The 26,042-nt window shown below is 42.3% G+C and overlaps 1 protein-coding gene across 1 annotated transcript in view; it reads right to left on the bottom strand.

Annotated features, from left to right (window-relative positions):
• Positions 1-26,042, bottom strand: part of LOC119651510 (MTOR-associated protein MEAK7) — an 84,283-nt gene that overhangs the window by 21,180 nt on the left and 37,061 nt on the right. Inside the window, exon 2 of the mRNA XM_038055135.1 lies at positions 10,993-11,144. Coding sequence (XP_037911063.1) covers positions 10,993-11,121 — 129 coding nt within the window. The 5' untranslated portion in view covers positions 11,122-11,144. The remainder of the gene's footprint in view (positions 1-10,992; positions 11,145-26,042) is intronic.

The following is a 26,042-nucleotide window of genomic DNA, read 5'->3' as shown; positions in this document are numbered from 1 at the left end:
GTTGTCGTTCGGTTTGCATGACGCAAGAGCTCAAGATTCTCCCGTTGAATGATATGGCCTTCTTCGACTATGTGAGAAGATCGTCAGTTGCAGCGCTAAGAGTCCTGGCGACCAAAAAGGAGAGACGCCATCGAATTCAAGTTCGGAAAGAGGACCACTACGAGAAAAGATGACAAACTTCAAGCCACGGCACCACTTTGTCGGAAGAAAGGATGACGAATTCTCCAATTAGGCCGAAATGCAAGTCACCTCACTACAGAGGATGAAACTCATCCGAAAGACAAGAGCAGAGATAGAAGGGCTACTCAAGAAGGGCGGGGTGGTCCTACGGAATGTGAAGGCTGCTACCATCGTCCAACGAAACATCTCCATCGATGTTAAAAATGGCATAATTGAGATGAAAGAACTGCTGGACCTTATTGCACACCAGCGCAACTCCTAAATGACAGCCGAAGAGGAGATGAGGAAAAAGTTGCGCAAAACGCAGCGCCCTCTCCATTGGGGAAACAAAAGATCGACAAATGCAGGTGAGAGGGAAACAGCGGGGATCTGCCGCCGAAGACGCAGCAGGTGGCAACCAAGCGGAACAAATAAACTCGAAAACAGGAGAAAATTTCAGCAACAAAAACCTAAATTGAGTAGCGACAGCAGTGGCTCCAATATAGCAAAGTCAAAGTCGACTACGACATTAGTGTCAAGGAGAAAGAGGAGGAGCAAACCACGGTCAGAGGTCATTCTCATTAAGCCGAACAAAGGGAGACCTTTTGCAGAAGTTCTTAGAGACAGTGACAGACGGCTCTTTTCAATGTTCTGCCGTCCGGCAAACACCCACCGACAGGTACTTCGAGAAAATCGAATGACAAAATTTATCGAAGCTCTCTCAAGAAGGATAAATCAGCGACAGGACCCAGGCGCAGATAGAAGAACTGCAACTGAATCGCTAGTTCATTCAACAATGAGCGTTATCGCCGCAGTTTGCAATGCATCGGCTCCCAAAAGGAAGCTGCGTGGGAAATTACCCCTATACTGGTGGACGGCTGAAATTGCAAGCCTACGAAGGAGTCGCCTCAGACTTCGGCGAATTGCTCAGCGCGCAAGAGGCGAAGACAAGGTGATGCTTAGAACCTCATAGTATAAGAGGGGAAAAAGAACTCCGCCACGAAATCAACAAGCAGAACACACGCTGCTGGCAGGAGCTAATCAACGACGTAAACAGAGAACTGCGGGGCATCAATTATAAGTTGGTTTCCAAAAAACTCGGTGTCCATCGATCACCCTGTTCTATGGAATCAGCGAAGATGGAAGAAATCGTACAAGCCCTTTTTCCAGTCCACATCATCCGAACTGACGCTAATGATGAAGGAGCGAGTACTGACAACTGCCCACTCTACATTGGAATTAGAGGAGATGGTCCTATCCGTGAAGGACAAAGAAGAACCAGGAAGTATTGAAACTGGCATATAAATACTACTCGGCGCATTCAACGCAGGATATTTTTCCCTCTCGCTGGAAATTTGTAAGACTTGTGTTGGAAACCAAAGGTAAAGGCCTTCAGCGTATCGTATGTTGGACACAGCCGAGAATCTGCTTGAGAAGCTCATCAAGCCACGACTGACTGACGTAATATGCGCTGCGGTTACTCAACAACACAATATGGCTTTAGAACGGGGCGATCCACAATTGATGCCATTGAGGAGGTTGTCAAAACGATAAAAGTGGCTGAAGCACACAGTCGTCACTGCCAGCGAGTGGTGCTCCTTGTGACCTCAACCTACTCTACGAGACCCGGGAAGAACAGCGCCGAATGAAGATGAAATCTGGGGCAACTCAGCGAACGCCTTATACGATAGTTTTCTACGACTCGAGATGCTTGATGAATCGAATCTGATCAGGTACACAGACGATATTGCTGCACTGGTTACCGCACGCACGGTTGAGCGAGCTCAGCACACACTGCGAATGGTAATGCGACGAGTAAGCAGGTGTATAGCTGAGCATGGATTCTCCCTGGCTCTGCACAAAGCTGAAATTGTTGTACTGATTAAGGTGAGGTTTCCCACATTCATGGTTTTGTCGAAACCAGCGGTGAAGATATAAAGATGAGCTTCTACGAGCAGAATGTTTACGATTTGCCAGCTGATGTCCAACGTCGGAGCAGGTGTCGCTTGCTGATAAGCGCGGTTCAGTCCATCCTCCTTTACGATTCCGAAAAGTGGGCTGACTCCCTCAGAAAGGAAATATACCGTAAGCGCCTAGTGCAAGTACAAAGACGAAGGGCTCTGCGAGTTGCGTCCACCTATGATACGGTCTCGGAGCCAGCTATAATGATAATAGCACGAGTTATTCCGATCGTTCTCCATGCTGCCGAGCGGAGGCTTATATACCGCAGGAAAGGCGAGAGATATAAGGAAGCTGTCACTTGTGAAGAGAGAGCTCGTATTCTCTGCGCATGGCAGCAATCTTGGGAAATCGAGAGGTAGATGGACCGTGCATCCCATAAAAGACGTGCGGCCGTGGTTCAATCGAAAGCAAGGTGACATTGACTACTACCTAATCCAGCTGCTCAGCGGACACAAGTATTTTCAATCTTACCTGCACACAATTGGGAAATCACGGTCACCCGACTGTATTTACTGCAAAGACGTGATGGATGATGTCTGCCACACATTTTTCTTCGGCAGAAGGTGGGAGCGCCATCGTCATGACTTTTCGATGGAAGGGTGAGAGAGGGGAGGGGGAGATAAATAGGGAGAGATGGCAAAGCAGTTGAGGCTCCCTGGATCCACAGAGTTTTGCTCCTATACTGAATAGATCTGGCCTGAGGTAATGTGTTGCGAGTCAGAATACTGGATGGTCCAAGGGGTTGTCTTAGCCGGTAGTCTGTCTGAGACATGAGACTGTACTTTGCGCATAGTACCGGACCCACCAGCTTTCAATTCATTTCCCAGTTCCTCTAAATATTAAATAGCAATGTCGACAATACTCTCATCACTCATGACCGTCACGCTACCGATTTATAACCATTATTGTCAAATACATGCCTCGTGATTCTAATTCTCTAAAAGCATATCTAATTTATAAATTATCGTTTCATTTTTGACGTTGGAGTGATCATTACCGTGACTATCATATGAAATATTTGTTTAATTTCATAACTCCAGTTCTCGTAAAAATTAAATAGCAAGAGCACACTTAAAAATCTACCACGAGATATGGGTATCTCACATGCCTTATGAATTTATTTATCACGCGTACTATAAAGCTGCAAACAAGAAATGAGACGCCAGAATAATGTTATCATCATTATATAATATACGTAGAACTGGTTCATATGAAAATTATGAGAATCATCATACACTTTTGTGAAGCTCTCAGTGGTAAATTGCATTTGATAAGCAACTTAACAAAAAGTATAGGAAAATAGAATATCATGAATTCAATTGGCCGAAGAAAGAATAAATGCCCCCGACCGGTAGCAGAACAGACGGGTTTAAAATAAAGAATCTTGTTCTGTTTTCATAGCGCTATGAAAATAAAGGTGAGAACGCATTAACAAGTATCCGTCTCAATAGAAAATTGACCTTATTTCATATAAAGAATTATGTTCACGTTTGCACACACAGCAGGGAGTCGTAGCCAGAAGTCGTGAAAATATCATCTAAATTGGATAGAATGCTGTATCTATTTTGAAATATCATATGTGGGCTTTGTATGAGTAAGATTATGTGTACTTTATAGATACTTTCAGTTCATGTCACTCTTTTCCGCTCTGATACTATTCTCTAGTCTGAGAGAGAAAATAAATGTAAGTATCGCACATAATGAGTTCTAAAAGATGCATACATAGCTTCAAGGACTATTTGATATGTGGAATAGTTTGAATAATTGATTTACACAGAATTAACACATGTTTCAAGTTCATAGCATTCAAGTCGATATCAAGTTTGAGGACCCAATGCCAAGTTCAAATAAAATAAATTTAAAAATAGCGCACTCAAATTAATCTTAGTCACAAATTAAAAGATATATCATATCCTACAATAGATGAACCACTGGTAGATATCATAGAATAGATGAACCACCGGTAGATTATGCTTGGCTATCTCGCTCTCGATTCTTAGACTCTGAGGTCAAATCCTTTCCATCCATCTATGTGCTTGTCCCACCTTTGAAGGTTTTTCACTTGTACAGTAGTAAATTTGATAAAAATGGAACCGAAGGAGAGTCCGATTGAACAAGAAAGCAGAAATATAGCATTGAGAAATAAAACAATACATAGAAATCAAAGGGGGAGACATGAGGATTGGATGGAACATATTTCGTAAAGACTCTGAATCCTTCCTTCACACTCAATAGAGCAGTATATCTTAGCTATGAGAGGAATTGGTGCAAAATACACTTTTCTAAAGAAAACAAGTCGGGAAACCGGAAGCTAGATGCTTCAGGTATGAAAGGTTTTGTGTATTTCTTTTATAAAGAGATTTGAGTGTGCATTCGCCCCATTAGCATATAGCACGTAAAATATGCATATATTATGTGAAAATAGCCACTTTCAAGTGATAGTGATATTCATAGTCTTGAATTTGCAGAGGAGCGACAGTTTTGACCTAGTATAACTTTGTTAGTAATAGTGCGATTTTCACCAAATTTGGCAGGATCATGCCTACATTGCTGCAAAATTCTGTGATTCTAGAGTGAACCTAAGGGGGGTTTTCCTGTCAATTACTGAAAATTATAGTAATGTACTATTATTAACTTTATTTGAACAGCTATCGGTATGGAGGGTATTTCGGAGACTAGGGACTATATAGTGGCAGCCCCCTGATTTTTTTTAGTTTTTTCGGTTTGGTAGTTTCTGAGAATGGGTTCGTTAAAAAAATAACCAATTTCAACCCCCCGCACTCCCCACCTTTTCAACAAAAGTCAAAACTAAGATCGGCTTCGAAAAGTACTAACCGAGACCTTTAATTTGATACCCCACATGACTATATTTGATGAAAAAAAAATTTACACCCCCCTTTTGCATGTATGGGGACCCCCCCCCCCTTTAATTCTTCGTAAAAGAATGTAACTCACTATATGCGTGAGCGTTCACAGTTCCCACCCTTCTACTGAATTTGGTGTCAATCCCTATAACCGTCCCCGATAGAAATGCGTGTGACGGACAGACAGACAGACAGACAGACGGTAAACCGATTTTAATAAGGTTTTGTGTAAACACAAACATTCTATAATATTCTTTTTTAGTGGCTAATCTTACTGAAAAATAAGAACACGCAATAAGAGCCACGTTTACCAGTATAGTATAGGGGAGAGTGAAGCAAATGGCAACGTTTGTAAGTTAGGACATTTTGAACTTCCATACAGGAAGCTGGACGCTTCAGGTATGAAAGATTTTGTGTATTGCTTTTATAAAGACAGTTGAGTGTGCATTTATCCCTTTAGTACATAACACGTAATATATGAATATAATATGTGAAAACATCCACTTTCAAGTGATATTGAGAGTCTTGAATTTGCGAAGAAGTGATAGCTTTGACCTATTATAACTTTGTTAGGAATAGTGCGATTACCATCAAACTTGATAAGATCATGCTCTTCTAGGATAAATTTAAGGTGGTTTTCCAGTCAATTACTAAAAATTGTAGTAATATACTATTATTAACTTTATTTGAACAGATATCGGTATATAGGGTATTTCGGAGCCTAGGTACCATACAGTAGCAGCCTCTTGATTTTTATAAAAACTACAAACTGAGTTTTTTTCATGATACTGCACATGACTATATTTGGTGATAAAAAATGTACATCCACCATTTGCATGCTTATCTGTTGTTTGATTATTGAATTGAAATTTTTGAAATCTGTTAACTGTCTGGCTCTCTGTGTGTCTGACACACGAACTTTTCTCAAAAACCACTGTATCGATTGGCACAAAATTTCATGCGAAAGTCGGAACTGTGAAACTGTGAACTGTTCTCTCTCCTTGCCCCTCTTCCCTCCCGCTAGTGGATATAGTCTGCTCCGCATCGCCTATCTCCCCTCCTTGCCCAGTATCTCATTGGCGTTGATGCCAATGACCGCCCTGATTGCGACGGTCTTCAAAATATCTATCTCCAACTTACTCGACTTCACTAACTTTCTCCTCAAATGTCTGAATTCATAGCAGGAATCCACTATCTACACTGACTTTACTAAAGCTTATTTCTGTCGAAACTTTCGTCTCTAAGCGTCCCTATTCCACTTGTTGCATGGCTTGCCTCTCATCTTTCCAACCGATCCCGACGCGTCTTTTTTGACGGTTACATATCCTGTTCCTTCTCCCGCTGTTTTGACGTCCCACAGGGATCTATTCTGCCCCTTTATTATTTTTATTTCTTTTTTATTTGATATCATCAAGTGAATGGCGGACTCAGGACTCCCTTAATTCCAAACAAAAATTATTTCAACTTCGGCCGGCTTAGACCAGAAATACTAGATGGTTTTTCTCATGAATATAATTAACACATATGACGTGTTTACAAATTGTTATAAGAGAGCTAACTACATCTGGTAACCACTTCGGTCGAGGCAGCGTCTGATGAGCTTCCTCTGCCCTAGACGAAACCGTAGTCGTCTGTAAGACAGAAATTCTCTTCATTTGAAAAAGTGCACGAAAAGTGATGATTAGGTTCACTTCACTATTTCGAAGAGGTGGTACCATTGGAAATGTGTCGGGAAAGATTTTATATATAGTTCAAAAAACCCACGGACCCTCTTCCCGCCCAACCGGACCGAGGGGCGACCAACCTAAGGATGGGCTGAAGGCAACATCCAAAGGCCCGCATCACAGCGATGATGCGTTTTAACGCAAAGTGTGTGCGACCATGCGAAAATGTATTACTACATCCCGATTGTCGCAAACACTTCAGCCAATGACGCGGAGGTTCTACACTACAGAGACATGGATCTTATATCGAAGACAATGCGGATCAAGACTGGAATCCATTAGGTCAGATTGTTACCGGACAGGACTCTTCGGACTATAGCACAGGTTGCAAGGATAACAGCTTTTTGCATCTCCATGTATAGTCCGGCCCTAAGATCGAGCGTTTTCAGCGCTTTATGTAAGTTCTGCGGAACTAGTCCCGTCGCTGAAATTACTACTGTGGCTACTTCGATCTTTTGTAGTCTCCAGGTCTGCTTCATATCGTCTGCCAAGGGGCTGTAGTTCCGGATTTTTTCGTGCTGTTTTTCAACAGTGTTCCGGTCCAACGGTACGGCTACATCGATTATAAAGCACGCTCGTTCTTCCTTCAGAAGCAGAACTAGATCGAGTCTGTTATGATTAACACTGTGGTCGGTGGCAATAGTGTGATCCCACAGTAGTTTGAGCCGATCATTTTCCAAGATTTTTATTCTTGATTTATTGGGTATTCTTATTCTTGATACTTATTGGGTATCTACCAATAATAGTCTTTTGAACATGTCTACGATGACGCAGCTCCTTGAGGAACATTTCGTTCTCATTCAGTTTGTTGGATGATTTAACGTGAGTTCCCAAAGTTTAGACCTAACCATACCGTTTCCTTAAGACACGAATTGATTTTGTGACCACAATCAGAGCCCCGCTATGAAAAACAACAACGGTACCAGTCTATTCTAAGTGCATGACTCAGCATTCATATTGGTGGATGCAGGACCTACCTAAATCTCTAGCGAACCAAGGAGCACGGCCCCCGAGTTGTTAACGCATCTCCACGCATGAAGTCCAAAGATCTCCCTCCGGACTCTATGAAATTCCCACTAGATGGTCAACCGCAAACAACCGAGCCGGGAGCACATGCCCAACAATTTTCCTGAGACATATGAACTTGAAGAGCTGCCCTGATTCCCATGACACCCCTGGTGAGGCTTCGTGGCCAGCAGACTGGGATTCGTTCGCCCACTGCCTGGAAGCATTCACCTCCCTGAAAAACCAAGCGGGATACGTTACGATTTACGTTTTTAATGTGCAGTATCACTCGAAAATTTTGCCAGAATAAATTCACGGAGGCAAATCTGGGGAATAAGGAGAATAAGCCAACAGTTAGTACCGCAACTGATCCTGCTATTGCTACTGCTGGTGCATCGATTCTTCTTTTTTTCCATCAATTCTGCATTGAATTTATCTAATAAGTTTTGATAGTACCATCGGATAATCGGATAATTTTGACTTACACCCGTTGTCGAATCAGATTAACAGTCGCTGATCTATCTTTTTCGCTCTAACAGTGAGTTGGTATCGTCCTTTGATATATAATGCCGTGTTGACGGTCGGTCAGAATACTGTTCATAAAACTTTGAAAAGATTGCGCAGCATTCGCGAAGCCGAATTATCCCACTATATTCGAGAAAACCGAGCAATAATATGATGGGCGTATACTGGCCCTAGGGGAACATGTGTGGTAGTAAGGGCCTTTGATATTATTGTTTTTAAAGATGATGCAAGATACGAGACTTTCAGCACCCTGTGGTCTCCGCACAGGACGGAGGATAATGGTGCTGTAGTAAACGTTATGGAAAGATTTGAGGCTGCCCAATGCCAGCAGGTCTTCGGCTTTCTCCTTTGGATACCGTTTATACCGTTCAGGCGCGAGTCTGCTTAATTTGTCGATGCGCGACAGGATGAATAAACTTAAGGGGAGTTTCTATACCATTTCCCCAAAAATATGGCAATATACTGTTATTAACTTAACTTTAACTTTTTTTTCAGATTTTTTGATTGAGTACTTTCTGAGAATGGATCCGTTAAAGAAATCATCACTTTCCACCCTTCCCACTCCCCCCCTTGCTAACAAATACCAAAACTAAGACCGACTTCGAAAAGTTCTAGACCTTTCATTTGATACCCAACATGACTATATTCGGTGGAAAAAAATTGTACACCCCCCTTTTGCATGTATGGGGACCTCCCTTAATCTCAACGTAGAAAGATATCACTCACTGCATGTCTGGGCGTTCACAGTACCCACCTTCTCACCAAAAATCGGGTCAATCGGTATAGCCATCTCTGAGAAAAGTTCGTGTGACAGACAGACAGACAGACAGACAGACAAACAGATGGAGTGCTGACGCTACGCCTTCCTAACGGCCTGACAACTATTGGCTTTGCGGACGATATCGGGGTAACAATAGTGGCAAAACGCTTAGGCGAGATCGAAATCTATGCAAGTGAAGCGATATGGGAGATCAACATAAAACGGAACTAGTGCTAATCAGCAAAAGAAGGAAAGACACGCCCGTGAAAATTAAAGTTGGTGAAAAAACAATTTACTCCCAAGAGTCAAAAAAATCAAAAATTTGACTGACGGTTTCGTCCAGGGCAGAGGCAACTCATCAGACGCTGCCTCACCTCTGCCCTGGGAGCAGCGTGATTGAAAGTGCCAACAGGTGGAAAGACGCTCCCTTTTATCATCGCAAAAACACGACAAGGTTGCGAGTTATATTGGTCTTAAAACGCCAGTCGTTGTAGTCTAAGCTAGACTAAAGCTAGGTTGTTGTTTAGGATCTGCCTCACCTCTGTCACGCTGCTCCCAGGGCAGAGGTGAGGCAGCGCCTGATGAGTTGCCTCTGCCCTGGACGTAACCGTCAGTCAAATTTTTGTTTTTTTCTATTCTTATTGCTTGGGGTGCTACGCTCCAAAGTAGGGATCCATGGTCTAAAAAACGAGGGAGTAAGTTGCTCCTCATTTAGTCCGGTCCACCATCAAGTAGATGGGGACTTAGGATCCCGCAGATCCCAAGAGTCGCTTAAATATTTGGGAGTAATGAGTGACAAAGGACTCAATTTTAAAAAACACATTGAGTGCGCTGCAACTAAAGCATCTTCCATCGCTGTAACGATCTCGAGGATACTACCGAACATTGGTGGACCAAGACAAAGTCGACGTCGTCTTATTTCAAGGGTAGTTAGTTCCGTGCTACTCTACGCAGCTCCAGTTTGGTCTACCGTTCTGGAAAACAAATCAAACTGCGGAAAACTAGGAATGGCGTATCCACTAAGTGCACTCCAGGTATGCAGAGCTTATCGAACGACATCAGGAGAAGCAGCATATGTACTGGCAGGGACAATCCCCATAGACATCTTGGCGGATGAAGGTCGGCGTCTCTACGACAATATGTATGCAATCGGTGAGTTTATTGTACTTCGACGGCAACTAGCACGGCGAGAATCCATCGCCAAATGGCAAACGAGATGGAACGAGGCACAAACTGGCCGTTGCACCTACCGTATCATTCCACACATTCGAAGATGGATGGAAAGGAATCACGGGGAACTAAGCTACGAGCTAACACAGTTTTTAAGTCGACATGGAGGTTATCGGGCTTATCTTTATCGATTTGGACACGACGAGTCACCATGCTGCCCAAGATGTGGCAACGTGGCTGAGAATGCGGAGCATGTTGTATTTGAGTGCCCAAGGTTTACAGCACACCGAACTAGGCTGGAGGCGATCGCAGACAGACGCTTAACACCTGGAAATATAGCGGAGTTTATGTTGGAATCAACGGAGGCTTGGAATCAAGTGGTAATTGAGCTGAAAATGATTCATCAACAGCTAAGGCATGAAGAACTGCAAAGAAAGCAAGAAAGGGAGCGAACAATAATGCGCCGGAATTAAGAACTGATCCAGCCCCACGATGCAATGCTTATATCAGTCCCGTGGGGAGAGTGAAAGAAGAAGGAGGTGGTTTTAATGAGTAGAAGTCTCACATAACTGTATGGCAGGAGCCAGCAGTAGGTTTTAAACCTTCCCACCTTCCAACGATGAAAAAAAAAAGACAGACAGACAGACATTGAACCGATTTTAATAAGGTTTTGTTTTGCAAGCAAAACCTTAAAAATGTTGAAAAAGCCAAGCAGAAGACGACAAACGATGTTGGTTGCACGATTGACATATATAGTTCTATATACACGTTGAAACAACACTACTAGACTGACATAGTGAACTTAATAAAGTGAATAACTCACCATTAAATCATCTTCCTTAATTCGATCCGAATTTTTACTAACAAATTTAAAAGAATTCGCCACAACAGGTATTTCATCTTTTGATAATAAGGAACATCGCTCCGCGAGTTTTGTACTTGAATTTCCCATATTTCCTTGTATTATCCGTTTATCTGAAAAAAGAACGGAAATAGACGTTTAAATTGAATGTTTTATAATTTATTTTTATTTTATATAATTTCAAATTGCTGTTTTTTTTTTCATTTTTATTTTAATATTATCAGAAAAAGGTATCCCATCTGACACTTTTCTGTACGAAACAGACCAGGCAAACTCATAATCTCCTCGCATGCCCATGTGATTAAAATTTCTTTTTTTTTTCAGATACTATCAGTGTTCAACTAGATATTAGTCATATCCAATAGCCTTACAAATCAAACAGGTTATATGGCGTAATAATGCATGTATGTACATATCCACTGATAACAGATGGTATGATATGATAAAGGCACATATTAATAATATACGCATGCAGACAAGTCTTACTAACACAAGACAATACCACTTGTGAAAACTACACAGAGATAAGGTGTTAACGCTGGTTCACCTTTGTACATACAGGTGTTCCTATCAAATAATCCCTAAGCGAATATTTTCACTATCTTTTTGGCTGCGTTCTGGAAAGTAAGAACAATCTAGATGTATGCAGTTTATAAATCCAATCGAAACTCTCAAACAAAACAAACTACCAATGGATTCCAGACGGAAAATTCCGAATGGCGAAACAAGTACGTTTCCATAATTTAAGATTCCATCGTCTATATTTAGCTTAAACAGGGCCACAACAATAGCGGTGTTGACATATTGGCCGCAAATAGCAATCGTGCAAATATCCTCAGTATAAATACACAAAAACCATTAATAAATCAATTTATAATTATATACAAAGCACGCAAAATTGCTATAATTATTTCCTATCCGGTAAAACGCCAGCCACAAATAAGATTCAATTTTACATTTTCACACTCGCAATTCTCTTCAATGGTCGGTGGTTGTTTGTTAACAGAAGCTCTCCAAAATTAGCAACTGTTAAATATCAAATTTTATTTATTGTTTTTAAACTAAAAATGGATCATTAGCAAAGTTCCAAGTGATTTCAATTTCAAATTAATTGCATGAGCCAATGAGCCGAATGTATGAACTTCGCTAGTTTGCTAAGTATCTTTTGCAGTGAAAGTGTGCATGTGTATTTGTTTTATGTATTTGGGGCGATTCCTGAACGAAATTGGTAAATTTAATTCTGGTAAACAAAAGTACAAATATTGAAATCATCCGGGTTTTAAAATTAAAACTCTGGCATGTACCAAACAAATTATAATTCAATTAATTTGGGCAGAGAAATATTGACCAGGGGTCAGGGTTCCCTGGGACCAACCTATCTCTCTCTGAGAGTGAACTATCTCCCTTCTAGGATGACGTGTGGTTTTCTAGGGGCCAAGGCTCAAAACGCTACAGATCCCCCAGTTGAAAAACGCCTCTTCCAATCCAGAGTGTCATGCGAACCACGCCCTTAGATAGTTTGCAGCCAGGGTTAACTGACTGTATTCGAATGGACCTGCTACCTGGTCGCCTCTGTGAGTAAGTTTGGCCTTACCGTGCTGTGGGAGGCTATGCATCGGACCTTCTAACCCCCATAATAATAACGATCGTTGGCGCAACAATCCATATTGGATCAGGGCCTTGAAGTGTGTTAGAGCACTTCATTCAAGACCGTAACGGTACACTAGGAGGCAATGTGGTCAGCATTGCGCTCGCCCGAGATTATTACCCTGATTTGACTCAGGTACTCATTCACAGCTGAGTCGACTGGTATCCGACGTCAAATCACGATGCAAATTCCACTGCCACCAGCGAGATTTGAACCGCAACCTTCCGTATGACAGCCTAGTGCCCCCCCCCCCCATACTCATGGGATAATTATTAAAATAAAGAAAACTACAACCAACACAAACTGGTCAACCAGGCGAAGGCATATCTCCGAAATACTGAGAGCCAGGTGATCGTATCCAAGAAGGGAGAAGTTGAGACGTCAAGCAATAGATCCACGATCAACATTGGTATAATGGGTGCAAAACGACCAACAGAGACCACTGTTCAAAAAGCAGAGCCAAGCAAAAGCACGTCTGAGATCAATATATCAGATATCAGGAAGGAGACAAGTCTCAGTGGCGCAGATGCTAAACGGTACCTACATTATCTGAAGGGAGAAGAAAAAGACCCAAGACAAACCTATTATTAATCTGTTAAGAGAAAGTCGCCCCGCGTCCTTAAAGAACTAAGCCATCTTTATCGGAGGCAAGAAAGCAGGGAGCAGCGAATATTAGCCCACATTAGGGGAATGCTCCTAAAAAACCCAAACCTAAACCCAGAGAGACGAAAAGCCGGATAGGTCAGGGTGAAAACAGGAATCAGGAATGCTCACTTGTGAGGAACAAGAAACTATCGAAGACCTTGTCGTCAGGCAGGTGTGCACGGGATGGACTGTGAAACTTGTGCTCGCCGGGATAAGCTTTCGACCAGATCACATACTGCAGAGTGGTTTAGGACTATGGTTCCTAAATCGCCAGGCTGGAAAGTAGCAGAACTATCGACGGAAGATCTTATGGGCCTCCTAATCGCTCAGTATGAGGATCTCTATACACGATTATAGAGAATCTTCAGAAGAAAGGTGGAGGGTAAGGGTTGACTCGTCACGATCAGGGTGGATGACCGATTCCTGGAGTATACTCGTATATCAACTATCGATTTGGCCACATACCTACGCACGTACACAGGGCAAAGTCGAGGAAAGACACCTCAGAGGGTGGACATCGGATGGAAATCGAGGTCCCCGAAAGAATCTCGGAGGCCATAGAGGCGGAAAAGCCTGGAGGGAGGCAGGGAAGTAGTCCCGCTGACCAGTGAAGAGCAGAAGCTGGACAATCTAGACCTAGATCTTCTAGGGTTTAGAGAGGACAGCGACCTAAAGGAAAGCGCCATGTCGAAGGAGGAGGGTGATACTCCGACAGTGGAGAAGAACTCCAAACGATAACAGAGCCAGTGGTCAGCACTAAGATAGCCCACATAAACCCCCACCATGCGAAAGCTGCATCTGTGGTAATTGGAAGGTCAAGTTCCAAGGAGAACATTGGAATCGTGCTGGCTCAGAAGAAGGTGTTCCGGGAGCAGATTCGCGGTCTGCAAAGAGGAAGCATGCAAGAAATTTGGGACTTCTCTTGCGAAAAACGAAGAGCTTGCATAATTCTTAGTCGTAACTTAAAATATATATGTCTTTCAGAGTTCCGGACCGGGGACCTTGTGGCTATCCAAATCTCACTGGAAGCCGGGGGAAGCAATCGAAAGGCAATCGTGGTATCGGGCTACTTCCCAAGGGACGACATCCGAATCCCACCGGAGCTAGTCGCTAAACTGGTGAAGTACTGTGAGAGGAGGGCGTTACCACTTCTCCTCGGTTGTGATGCCAACGCCCATCACGAAGTCTGGGGAAGTAGTGACACCAATCGAAGAAATGAGTACTTTCTTGGATTTATTCTTAGCAATAAGTTAGAAATATATAACCTAGGGAACAGTCTAACATTCGTGACCAGCACTAAACAAGAGGTACAGACATCTCTAGGAAATACTCTGATGAAGGGACTGGTCCGGAATTAGAGGATGTCGGATGAGTCGTCGATGTCTGATCACAGAATTCGACATTGAGGGCAACTCCGAAAAAAAAAGAATAATAAGGAAACTCAGGAGAACGGATTAGGATTCTTATGCAACGTAACTGAGCAACAACATGGCTCACCTTGAAGAAAGCGGTGACACCAGGTTCAAACTGGAACTAGAAACAATGGTGGAAAACCTCAGCACAGTCGTCATTGACGCATATGAGGCCAGCTGTCTGACTAAAGCAGTTAAGTCATCAAGAGATGCACCCTGGAGGAATAGGAACCTAGCCAAGATGAGAACAGAGGTACGAAAACTATTCAACCGGGCAAAAAAATTGTAGACTGGCCGAGGTACAAAAATGTACTGACTGCGTAAAGCAACGCGATCAAGGAAGCAAAATTGAACAGCTTCAGAGAATTCTGTGAAGGGATCGAAGAAAACCCAGAAGCAACCAGGTTTTACAAAGCTGTAACCATAAACAAGGCAATATCTTCTATCTGTTTGAAGAAGGAGGATGGGACATTTGCCTCTCAGAATTCATTTTCCAGGGTCCTTCCCTATCGCGGAACAACATTCTAAAGAAAGGAGAACTGGAAACTAGCAAAAGAGGTATGATCGGAAGCTAGGGGAAGGTGGGGTAGACTTATTCGCAGCTGAGTCGACTGGTATCCGACATCCAGTCATGATAAGAAATCCCTCTGTCACCCGTTAGATTTGAATCGCGACCTTCCACTACGGCAGCCCAGCGCTCTAACGCGCTCGCACTTGAGTCAGCCGTGCACAGGGGCAGCATAGCCGTGGAATATATATATTAGAAGTAACGTTCTAAAACGTAATCCCCTACACAAAACCTTAAAACAATTTCAAAGAAGTCTTGACTGCTCATCAAAGGCGCAACAGTTCAAATCGAGTCTGAGTCGCCTCTACCTGTCAGACCAGTGGAAACACAAACTTGCCAGACAAATAGGCGAACCATGGACAGGAATCATATCCGGAAAAAGATTGTTTAGAACCCAGAGGTGAAAAAATACTATATAATGAGGCAGGGGAAGGGGGAATCATATGGTCAACCCCCGCCCCCCTCAATTCCCCTCTAACCTGCAGGTTGCGCCACCCACGAAGGAAATATGAAGAACCTGGCAAACTACCGCGAGATACATAACCTCCAGTCAATCGTTGGTAGCGAACAACTGAAGGGAAGCATATGTTCGAGATCTGATCAAAAAGTTTCAGGACTTTTCCAATCGCGTGCCTTCACGTTAACGTTGACAACTGGTTCGGCACTTATTTTTTAGCAGAAACCTTCCTTAGTAATCTCCATTTTGTTTTATTGTTGTAACCTTCCGCAAATCGATTGTTCGGCTGTTTTAGTGAAGTCTACTTTTCCTGTTCCGCCTTTTTATCATGGACGTGAAGGAGGAGCAAAGTGTTTGCGTGAAATTTTGCGTTAAATTGGGCAAATCGTTCATGGAAACTTTTCAAATGCTGCAGAAAGCCTGCGATCATGAAGTGATGAGTCGTTCACGGTATCACAAGTGGTTTAAACCATTCAAAGAAGGCAGAACATCACCATCTTCAACCTGAATTGACGACTTTCATGTGGCCAAAGTGAATGCCCTTGTGCATTGCAATCGTCGTTTGACGATTCGGGAGATGACAGAAGGATATGATATCTCAGGGTCAGGTCAGGAGATTTTAATTCAAAAATTGAAGATAAGAAGAGTTGCATTTAAGTTCACTCCACGGATGACAGAGGATCAAAATGTGCATCGCCTGGAGGTTTGTCAGGAGCTCTTGGAAATTACCAACGCTAATGGAAACTTCTTATGGCTACGACGGGGAAACCAAAGTGCAGTCATCCCAGTGGAAATCAAAAAATTCACCAAGACCAAAAAAAAGCTCGCCAGGTGATATCAATCGTTAAAGTTATGCTCACTGTTTTCTTCGATTCGAAGCGTGTCATCCATCATGAATTCCTCCCACAAGGTGAGACAACCTCCAAACCCTGAGAACTTTACGCCAAAAGATTCATTGGAGGAGACCAGAATTGTAGGCAACAGGCTAGACTCGATGACAACCCTTCCTCATCCCCCCTATTGTCCTGACCTGGCTCCGTGTGACTTCTGGCTGTTCCCAAAACTCTAGTACCCAATATTCGCATTCGCGGTCAAACCAATAAGCTAGAAAATATAAATCGAAACCCATTTAATAAAAACTGGAAGCCCAGCAAACCAATACTGATAACTGGAATGGCGGATAAAATTAAACTATACATGGAAATCCTGACGTTTTATGAAATAGCTGTGGCTGATAAAGAAACTGCAGAATATAAAGTGTAACAGGTGGAAAATAATAATCTGCCAAAAGAAATACCGACTATCCAATGAGAGACAAAGAGGACAGAACGGTGGGAAGAACGCAACCAAACACTTGCCCACTACAGCAGACTTCTGAGGGCCTCGTGGAAGAGTTTCTGTGAGAAAATACTAACATCTCCACATTCTACAGTCTACCTCATTTCTTCGAAGCAGCAGGTTCTCATCCTGAAGCAGCTTCAACCAAAAACTTACAGAGTTAAAGTTACATTGGGCTATATACCGACGAGGTGGAGAAAGATTAGGATGATGGTATAGCCTATAGGGAAATAAACCTCATCCCCTTACTTGTCAGGATACTAGAAAAACTTGTTGGCAGACATCCTGGTATCGAAATATCTTCTGGGTCAATGGCTCAGTCCCTAAGCAAGCACCTATCTTCTTCTTTTTCTTTTTCTTCAGCCTTTGTCCCGTTCACAAGCGGGGTCGGCTCGTCGTGATCGGCTTCGCCATTTGGCTCTATCGGATGCCTGATCTGGGTGCAATCTCGAGGCTTTCATATCCCCATCCAGCGTATCAAGCCACCGTTGATTAGGTCTGCCTTTTGGTCGTTTACCATCGACTTCGATGTTCAGACCAATCTTTGCAAGTGAATTCTCGTTTGCACGAATTGCGTGACCATACCATCGAAGACGCCTCTCTAGCAACTTTTCCACGATCGGTGCAACCCCATAACGATCGCGGATATCCTCATTTCGGATGTGATCTAAACGTGTGACGCCACTAGTCCAACGTAGCATCTTCGTCTCCATTACCGCAAGACGCCGTTCATTGTCTTTTATGGTCGGCCAACACTCAGAACCATAGAGAGCGACTGGACGGACGACATTGTAAATTTTAGATTTGAGACGTTCGTTGATACGTCGATCACAAAGGACACCAGTTGTGGAACACCACTTCATCCAGGTTGCGTTAATGCGTGAAGCAATTTCATAACGCAGCTCTCCATTGGCTGATAGCGTTGACCCGAGGTATTTAAATCGCTCAGATCTGGGCAGATCACTGCCGCTGACAGTGATTGTGCCTGTTTTATGGGGATCAGTCGTCAAAAATTCAGTTTTGTTTAAATTCAATCTGAGACCGTGTTGCATGAGGCGATCATTCCATTTTTGAACAAGTTGCTCGAGATCATTTTTGCTATGTGATGCTAGGAAAACATCATCTGCATAAAGCAGTGTGTAGGGCGCTGGACGTTGGATATCCCATGTGACGGTGTCCATAACAAGGACAAAGAGGAGTGGTGAGAGGGCACTTCCTTGATGAACTCCAACAGAGACACGAAGCGGTTTTGATACACCCGCCACACTTCGAACTTTACTTTTCGGATCGTGGTAGAGCCATTGAACCCAGCGCACGAGTTCTTCTGGCACGAAGTGTTGTCGTAAAGCATACCAGATGAGTTCGTGTGGTACACGGTCAAACGCTTTCTCTAGATCCAGAAAGGCAATGTAAAGAGGGCGATGCTTCTCACGGTGTTTCTCCATGAGTAACCGCGCAGCGTGTATTGCGTCAGTAGTTCCGCAGTTCTTGACAAATCCGGCTTGATTCACGGTTATTTCAACGATTTCGCGAATACGGTTGTCAAGAATGCGTTCAAAAATCTTCATGGTATGGGAAAGTAACCGGATCGGACGGTAATTTGAACATTCTGCTGGGCTACTTTCTTGCCAGTCAGATGGTGTTCTTCCTTCCTGAATAACCCGGTTAAAGAATTCACTGAGCCACAGTGTTGGGTCCCAGCTCTTCGCTTTCCAGAGCTCAGATGCGATGTCGTCAGGTCCTGTTGCTTTCCCCGATTTCATTTGTTTTATTGCCTCCTCGACTTCAGTTGCGCTGACTGGTGGAACTGCTCCAAATGTCAGCAATGATTGTGGAAGTGGAGGATGAGCAAATTCTTCAGTTGAAATCTGCTCGAAGTATTCTCGCCATCTATCCGTTGCGGCTCGACGGTTGGTAAGCAAAGTACCGTTCTTGTCATTAACACAACAGAAGTGTTCGATATCCTGTGTGCGTTCATCACGGCTTTTAGCAAGTCGATACAGATCTCTCTCGCCATCCCGAGTGTCCAGTTTATCGTAAAGATTTTTGAAATGGTTCGCTCGGTTGACAGCGACCGCTTTCTTTGCTTCCCGGTTGGCATTCTTATAAATTTGCCAATTAGCAGGCGTTTTATCGTCGAGAAATTTGTGGTAGAGGCGTTTCTTTTCACGGACCTTCATTTCAACATCATCATTCCAAAGCCAAGTATCTCGGTTGATGTACCGCTTACCCGGCTTGGTGACCCCGAGGGTTGCAGAGGCCGCTTTGTGGATCGTGTCTTTCATTTGGTTCCATGATTCTTCCACATTCGTAATGGTTGGCAATCGTATGAGTGAGACCGCTTCTTCTTTCTTCTCACCAAATCGCCACCATTTAATGCGCGGCGGGCCAATGCATTCCTCACGCCGTTTTATCGGTGGCTTGATTCGCAGGACAGCAATCAACGGCCGATGTTGAGGTGCGATGGTCTCATAGGGAACGACTTTGCAATCAGTGACAGTGGTAAAATGTTGGCGTCTTATGAGAATATAGTCGATTTGCGTTTTATTGTTCCCACTATAAAATGTGGGAAGATGAGACAATCGTTTGATGAACCATGTATTCATAAGTACAAGGTCATGGGTGTCCGCAAAATCGATTATACGCTCACCACCTTCATTGCGCGCTCCGAACCCCTTTCCCCCATGGCACCTGTTACCGTCTGCCTTTTCACCCACATGACCATTAAGGTCGCCGGCAATGATTATGTAATCGTCAGCAGGCACGTGACAAGTCTTTTCATCGAGAAGTTGCCAGAAGGCATCTTTCTCGGCATCAGGTCGACCTGTCTGTGGTGCATACGCGGTGAAGAAGTGAATAGTGCGATCAGCTGATATAATGGTGAGCTTCATCAGCCGATCATCAAATCGTTCGACTTCTTTAATGGCGTCACGGAAACCCTCTGAGATGGCAATGCCAACACCATATTGAGTGTGTGGGTTACCAAAATAGAGAAGTTTGTAGCCATTTTTACCGCGTTCGCGTTCAATGTCGCAGCTTTTGGAACCAGACCATCGGGTTTCTTGCAGAGCGCAGATGTCAATGCACCTTTTCCGAAGGGCTCTTGCGAGTTCCTCCGTCTTTCCAGTTAGGGTACCAACATTTAGCGTGCAGACACGTATTTGTTTTGTTCGTTGTGTGCGGACTAACTTGCTTACGTCCTGACGCCGTCCATGCGTCAAGAACCCTTCCCCATTTCTCGACAGGACCGGGGCCCGTCCTGCCGCGTCGACTGAGGTGGACGCCCTAGCATTTCTCCGAGGCCTGTGACTTAATCCGATCATCATGTTTGTAACGACATTGTATGCATTTTCTTGGTCGACCTGTCGCGGGGCCTGTCACCAAGAGAGATCAGGTAGGATTTAGCATAGTAGAATAACTCCAACTATACTATATTTATCTCTTTCCGTGATCTCAGCATTTTATTTTTGTTTTACTGAGGATAGTACAGAGTACGTTGCCTCAAACCCTCCTCCTTTACCTGGGCTTGGGACCAGTATACTATGTTAATAGTATAGCGGAGTTTAAGCAAGCACCTATAGAAGATATTATATGTACTATAGGATCGTTGCTGGAAGACAGGCTGATTCAAGCACAGCAGTGTGGTCTCTGTTTCTGTTTGCCATCATATGCAGGGACCCTCCACACATTGCCATCCTAACACGACTACTGTCAGTAGCTAATGACCTCATAATCTCAGAGCTGAAACAACAAATCTAATAAAAGAGTGGTTTGAACGAGAAAATTTCAAGATAAACCCCAACAAAAACAGTCTTCTGGCAATCAGTAAAAGAAGAAACTGGATAATTTCACACTTCAATGCCTTTTTGGTACATCGCTTCAACTGTCAAAAATCTGAGAATGATTGATTGATTGATACCAAGATAAATTGAAGCAACACTTTGTTTATATATATAATAACTATCTCAATACCTACATAGGTCTACGACTGAAAACGGAACTGGGGTTGGGATACAAGAAGTGCACTGGAAGCAAAACAAGTCATATTCCAGCAAAATCATGCTTGCCAAAAACGAGACAACCCGCTCTCCATTTAAAGGAGAGCGGATCAGAAAGGTATTGATAGCAATAAGAAGACGGATGGAATTAGAGGAAAGGGATCCCAAACCTTATTTGTGGCACTGGAGCCTGCATTTGGAATCATCAAAGAAGTGTGAAATGAATAACTCAGCCAAGGTACCATATAATGCATTCAGTGGAAACACGCCAAACTTTGTTTGCTAACTTTCCCTTTCAAATTTGCTAAACAAAGGTCGACAAAACCTAACCTACGGAACTGAGTGGATTAAACCCTTAAGATAACTTTAGTTTCCCTACAATTTGCATTATAAAACAAGAAGTACATTAGGGAACAGCGTAATAGCATGACGTTATTTTTGTCGGTGTAGGAAAAAATCAGGATAGACCTATTCTATGTATAAATTGCCAATGTACACCGCTAGTGCCTATCAGCAACGGTGGCATAAAACTACTTAAAAAAATCTGGGAAATTTCTATTATAATTCACAGAAGGAACTAATTGAATATTATATGCTAAATCAGCATACTGTCAAGGTAACTCGTAGATTTTAAACATCAGCGTACCTAATAAAGTAGAAATATTTGTCCAAACAATCAGAAAAGTAAGCAAATATTATACCAGTAAATGCTAAATACTTAGCTAAATAGATACAATGCAATGAATGTCCATATGCCGTGCTTCATATACAATATTTCAATGTACTCACATTACATGTAAGTTGAGACTCAAAACTCCATTGTAGTTTACAATGAGATGTCATTGGACCCGGTTTTTACTACATAGCAATCAACATTGCTTATAAAAAGTCTCAAATGCTACCAAGAAATCCTTGAGTATCTATCGTCTAGTGTTTTCGAACTATCAAACCGCGAAAACCGCAATCAAATCTAAATGATTGTAGGAGGCTAAGTTACATAACAAAAGAGCATTGTCACACATTGCCAATTACTCTACTTGTTGAATGAAACACTACATAGCAACGTCGCGCTACAGTTAAATGAACATGAAAACAATCATATTTCAAAGTTTCCTTTTATCTGATGGAGTAATGTGGAACGTCAACGAATGCTATCTTAATGGAAAATAGGCCAATATGACCTCTACAATTGTCGTTTATTTTACTCTTAATTTATTGGCTTTCCGTGCTTTACATTGAAGCCATTCTAATATTTCTGAGACGGACAATGTCAGGGTGAACTAATTAATATCTTTTATAATATATTCTTCTATACATGTATATATATGGACGTATTCTTTTTTGTTTTTAGTTGAAAATTACTCAAGCAAATCTAACAACTGCAAGACTATTTAATATAATATAGTCCTCGCACCTCACCATACTATAAAAGCTCCAAAGAAAATTATATATGTATATACCGAGTGTCCTTAAACTCAACTCTCGGCAGCTTCTGCGTAGCAAGCCAGCTTACAACAGTAGAGACTAACAGGTAATGTGATAAAATATCACATGATATTACAAAATAATATCACAAACACACACGCCTTTCATTACCCCAAATCGTACATATGATCATATATCATCACTCGGTAGCCGATAGTACCAACTATTACTTACCACTATGATGAATGATTTGAACTGCATTTGTTACATTCATAGTGTAAAGTGAACGACAGTACCAAATAAGTATCTATGAAGAATGAATCATCAATGAAAAAGAAAAAAAACCAAAAGATCCGATATATTGGATATCACATACAATATTTTCACATGCAAACGACAGGGAATCATGATTTTTGCGAACAAACATTACTCTAGGTAAAAGTTATCTTTGATTGGCATAATTAAAATGAAAAGTTTGTCTATCACGAACAAAATCGGAATCATCTTTTCACACAAAAACCAGTCGAGAAAACAGATTCGCAATAAATACTCGGCATCGGGACTCGATAGTCGCCTACACCAACGCCATTCATATATCAAGTAGCAGCCGACGTACAGTCCAAACGATAGCATTGCAAAGTCAAGAATCTGCATCCCTATATTCGCATGCCCCTGAAATCATTTTCTAGCGCAAAGCCCGTTCAAAATCAACCAAAAGAACAGGTAATCATAATAACAAGCGATACTCTGCGGTGGAATTAGCTTGATATTCGATAATTGCCGAACTACGTAGAGTGATAATGTTAGATGATGTTTTGAAATGGGATATCATAGCAGAAAAATCACCATCACTTTTGTAATGCGGTGATATTAGGTAATGCAACGATGATGTTAGGTAATGTTGAAATATTTACTGATGTTGTAATGTTTGGAAATGTTTGGATCGCGCTCGATGATGGTAATGTGATACTACACTTTAAGACGATTTTACATTTTTAGCCATTTTGTCGACCCGGGAGTCGTGGAAATTTCCTCGATTTCGGCGACGAATTTTCTGCAATATTTTGCGTCCCTGGCATCGTAGCGTGAGAATTCTTTCATCTCTGAAATCAGGGCCGGATCCCGTCCGCGAGAATCCAACGATTTTACATTTTTGTAAACAATGTGGAGATTTTCAATTTTCTTGGATTTCGACCAAGCTTTCCGACGGCGGATTTTCCGCCATATCTTGTATTCCTGACATCGAGAGGTGAAATTTCTTGCATTTTCGAAATCCGGACCGCCTCCGCTTTCTTCTAACCAAACAAGTCGGGATATCGGAGGCCGGGCGGTTCGGTTATAAGAGTTTTGTGTTCATCTTATGTGAGAAATTCGCGATGCACGATTTTCCATTCGTACATAGCCAAGAATACAAAATATTCCGTCATGTTTTGCTAACCCCCAAGATTCACATATAAACATACAAATCAGCGACATAAATACTGTGTCCACCCTAAATAAACAAACATTGTCTATTACCGCATGACAATGCATATACATACTACTGTGATAAAAAAGTAAGGTAAATTTGTTTATAAAATGTAAATTGTTTATCTATCCTTCCAAATCAATTTCATCCCCTTCAAAGTAATCCCCGTCCGATAAAACGCACTTTTGCCAACACTTTTTCCAGTCCTCGTGGGAATAGTCTTTTTTTCGGTGTAGCCTACAAGACCTTCTTCGATTCGGTTTTTATCTCCCCAATCGTGTCAAAACGGACATGACATGGTGCATTATCGTGATGAAGGAACCAAGAGTTGCTCGCTCATAATTCCGACCGTTTCAGACGAATAGTTTCACGCAAACAACGCATAACGCTCAAATAATATTCTTTGTTGACAGTTTGGTCCGACGGAAGGAGTTCATTGTGCACAAAGAAAACTATCAACATGACCTTGATTTTCGATCGACTTTGCCGTAGTCTTTTCGGTCTTCCTTCACCTTTTTCACGATATTCGCTGGATTGGTCGATGGTTTCAGGGTCGTATACGTAAATCCAAGTCTCGTCTCCAATAATAATGCATTTCAAGTGGTCCTGATAGTCAGACAGCAAAGTTTCACACATATCAACGCGGCGCTTTTTTTTTCAAACAAAAATCGAAAAATTCACTTCTGGTTATTTACGTGTAATGTGTAACTCGGAAATAATTAAACCTTTTGACAAACAGACGCCTGGCAAAGGTTAAAGACAGTCCTACCAACCAAGGCAAAAAAAATTTGCTTGCCTTCCTAATGCCCGGGAGTTTTAAATGACAATTTCACCTTACTTTTTTATCACAGTAGTATATATGCGCACATAAATTGATGTAACGCATCTTCATGCATTTCCACTGATGTCATACATGGCTTGGATGCCATAAATTTACCTGAAATGCAAAACTTTGATCTCCTATAACTTTGTTGGTAATAATGGGATTGCCCTCAGGATTATGTCCTACATTATCGTCTATTTTGTACTCCTTGGATGAACTTAAAAGGGACTTTCCTGTTAATCTCCAAAAAAGTAATATACTATTATTAACTTTATATGTACAGATATCGAAACGAGATGTCTTTTGAGGCCTACATTTCATATGGTTGTATCATTGTGATTTTTTTCAGATTTTTCGATTGGCTAGGTTCTGAGAACGAGACCTATTTCACTTTTTGGGGCACACATTTGGTGCCCTACCTCCCCTGGCTTTCACCCAATTTCACAAAAAAGATCAGTTTTGAAAAGTACTAATTGGGCCCTTTCATTTGATACCCCACATGACCATGTGTGAAAAAAAAATTACACCCTCCTTTCGCGGTCTACCAATGGGAAACAATCTGTCAAAAATTCGAAAGAATTGATTGAAGGATAGAGTGTAGCGGGGGCTCCAGGGGATAATGACCGCCTCGTGACATTTGATGTCAAAACTTTATTTCCCAGCATGCCTGTAAAAGGGGCAATAATAAAATTTGAAGAGTGGCTACTGCGATTTGGTTCGACATCAAACTGGCGGAAAAAGGCAAAACAGTTGACTTCCCTCTGCACGAATGAAGATTATTTCCCATTCGGAGGGAAATATTTCAAAACAACCTTAGGTAGCGGTGGGGAATCCTCTCTCCCAACCCCTAAGTGAAATCTTTATGACATCACTGGAGGAGAAAATCGAGCAGGATGGATTGCTGCCAAATATATGGTTGAGCTACATGGATGATATTTTGGCAGTGATCGCAGAAAAAAGTATCAACAATATGTTGGATAACATCAACACGCTATATCCAAAAATAACCTCCACTCAAGAGATTGAAGTTAACAACCAATTGTCTTTCTTAGATATATTAATCAGACGTCACAACGGACCAGCACCCAGTGGACAAACTCCTTCTGACAATAACACACACAAAGGAAGACTACGCGATCGAAAAACACTACATTATAGACACTGCAAGGAAGAACGGGTACATCAGCACCATCACAGATACAATGATCAGGAGGCACGCACGAAAGATA

Source organism: Hermetia illucens, chromosome 3, assembly GCF_905115235.1.
Source record: "Hermetia illucens chromosome 3, iHerIll2.2.curated.20191125, whole genome shotgun sequence".
NCBI lineage: Eukaryota > Metazoa > Arthropoda > Insecta > Diptera > Stratiomyidae > Hermetia > Hermetia illucens.
This window is presented reverse-complemented; position numbering and strand designations above follow the sequence as displayed.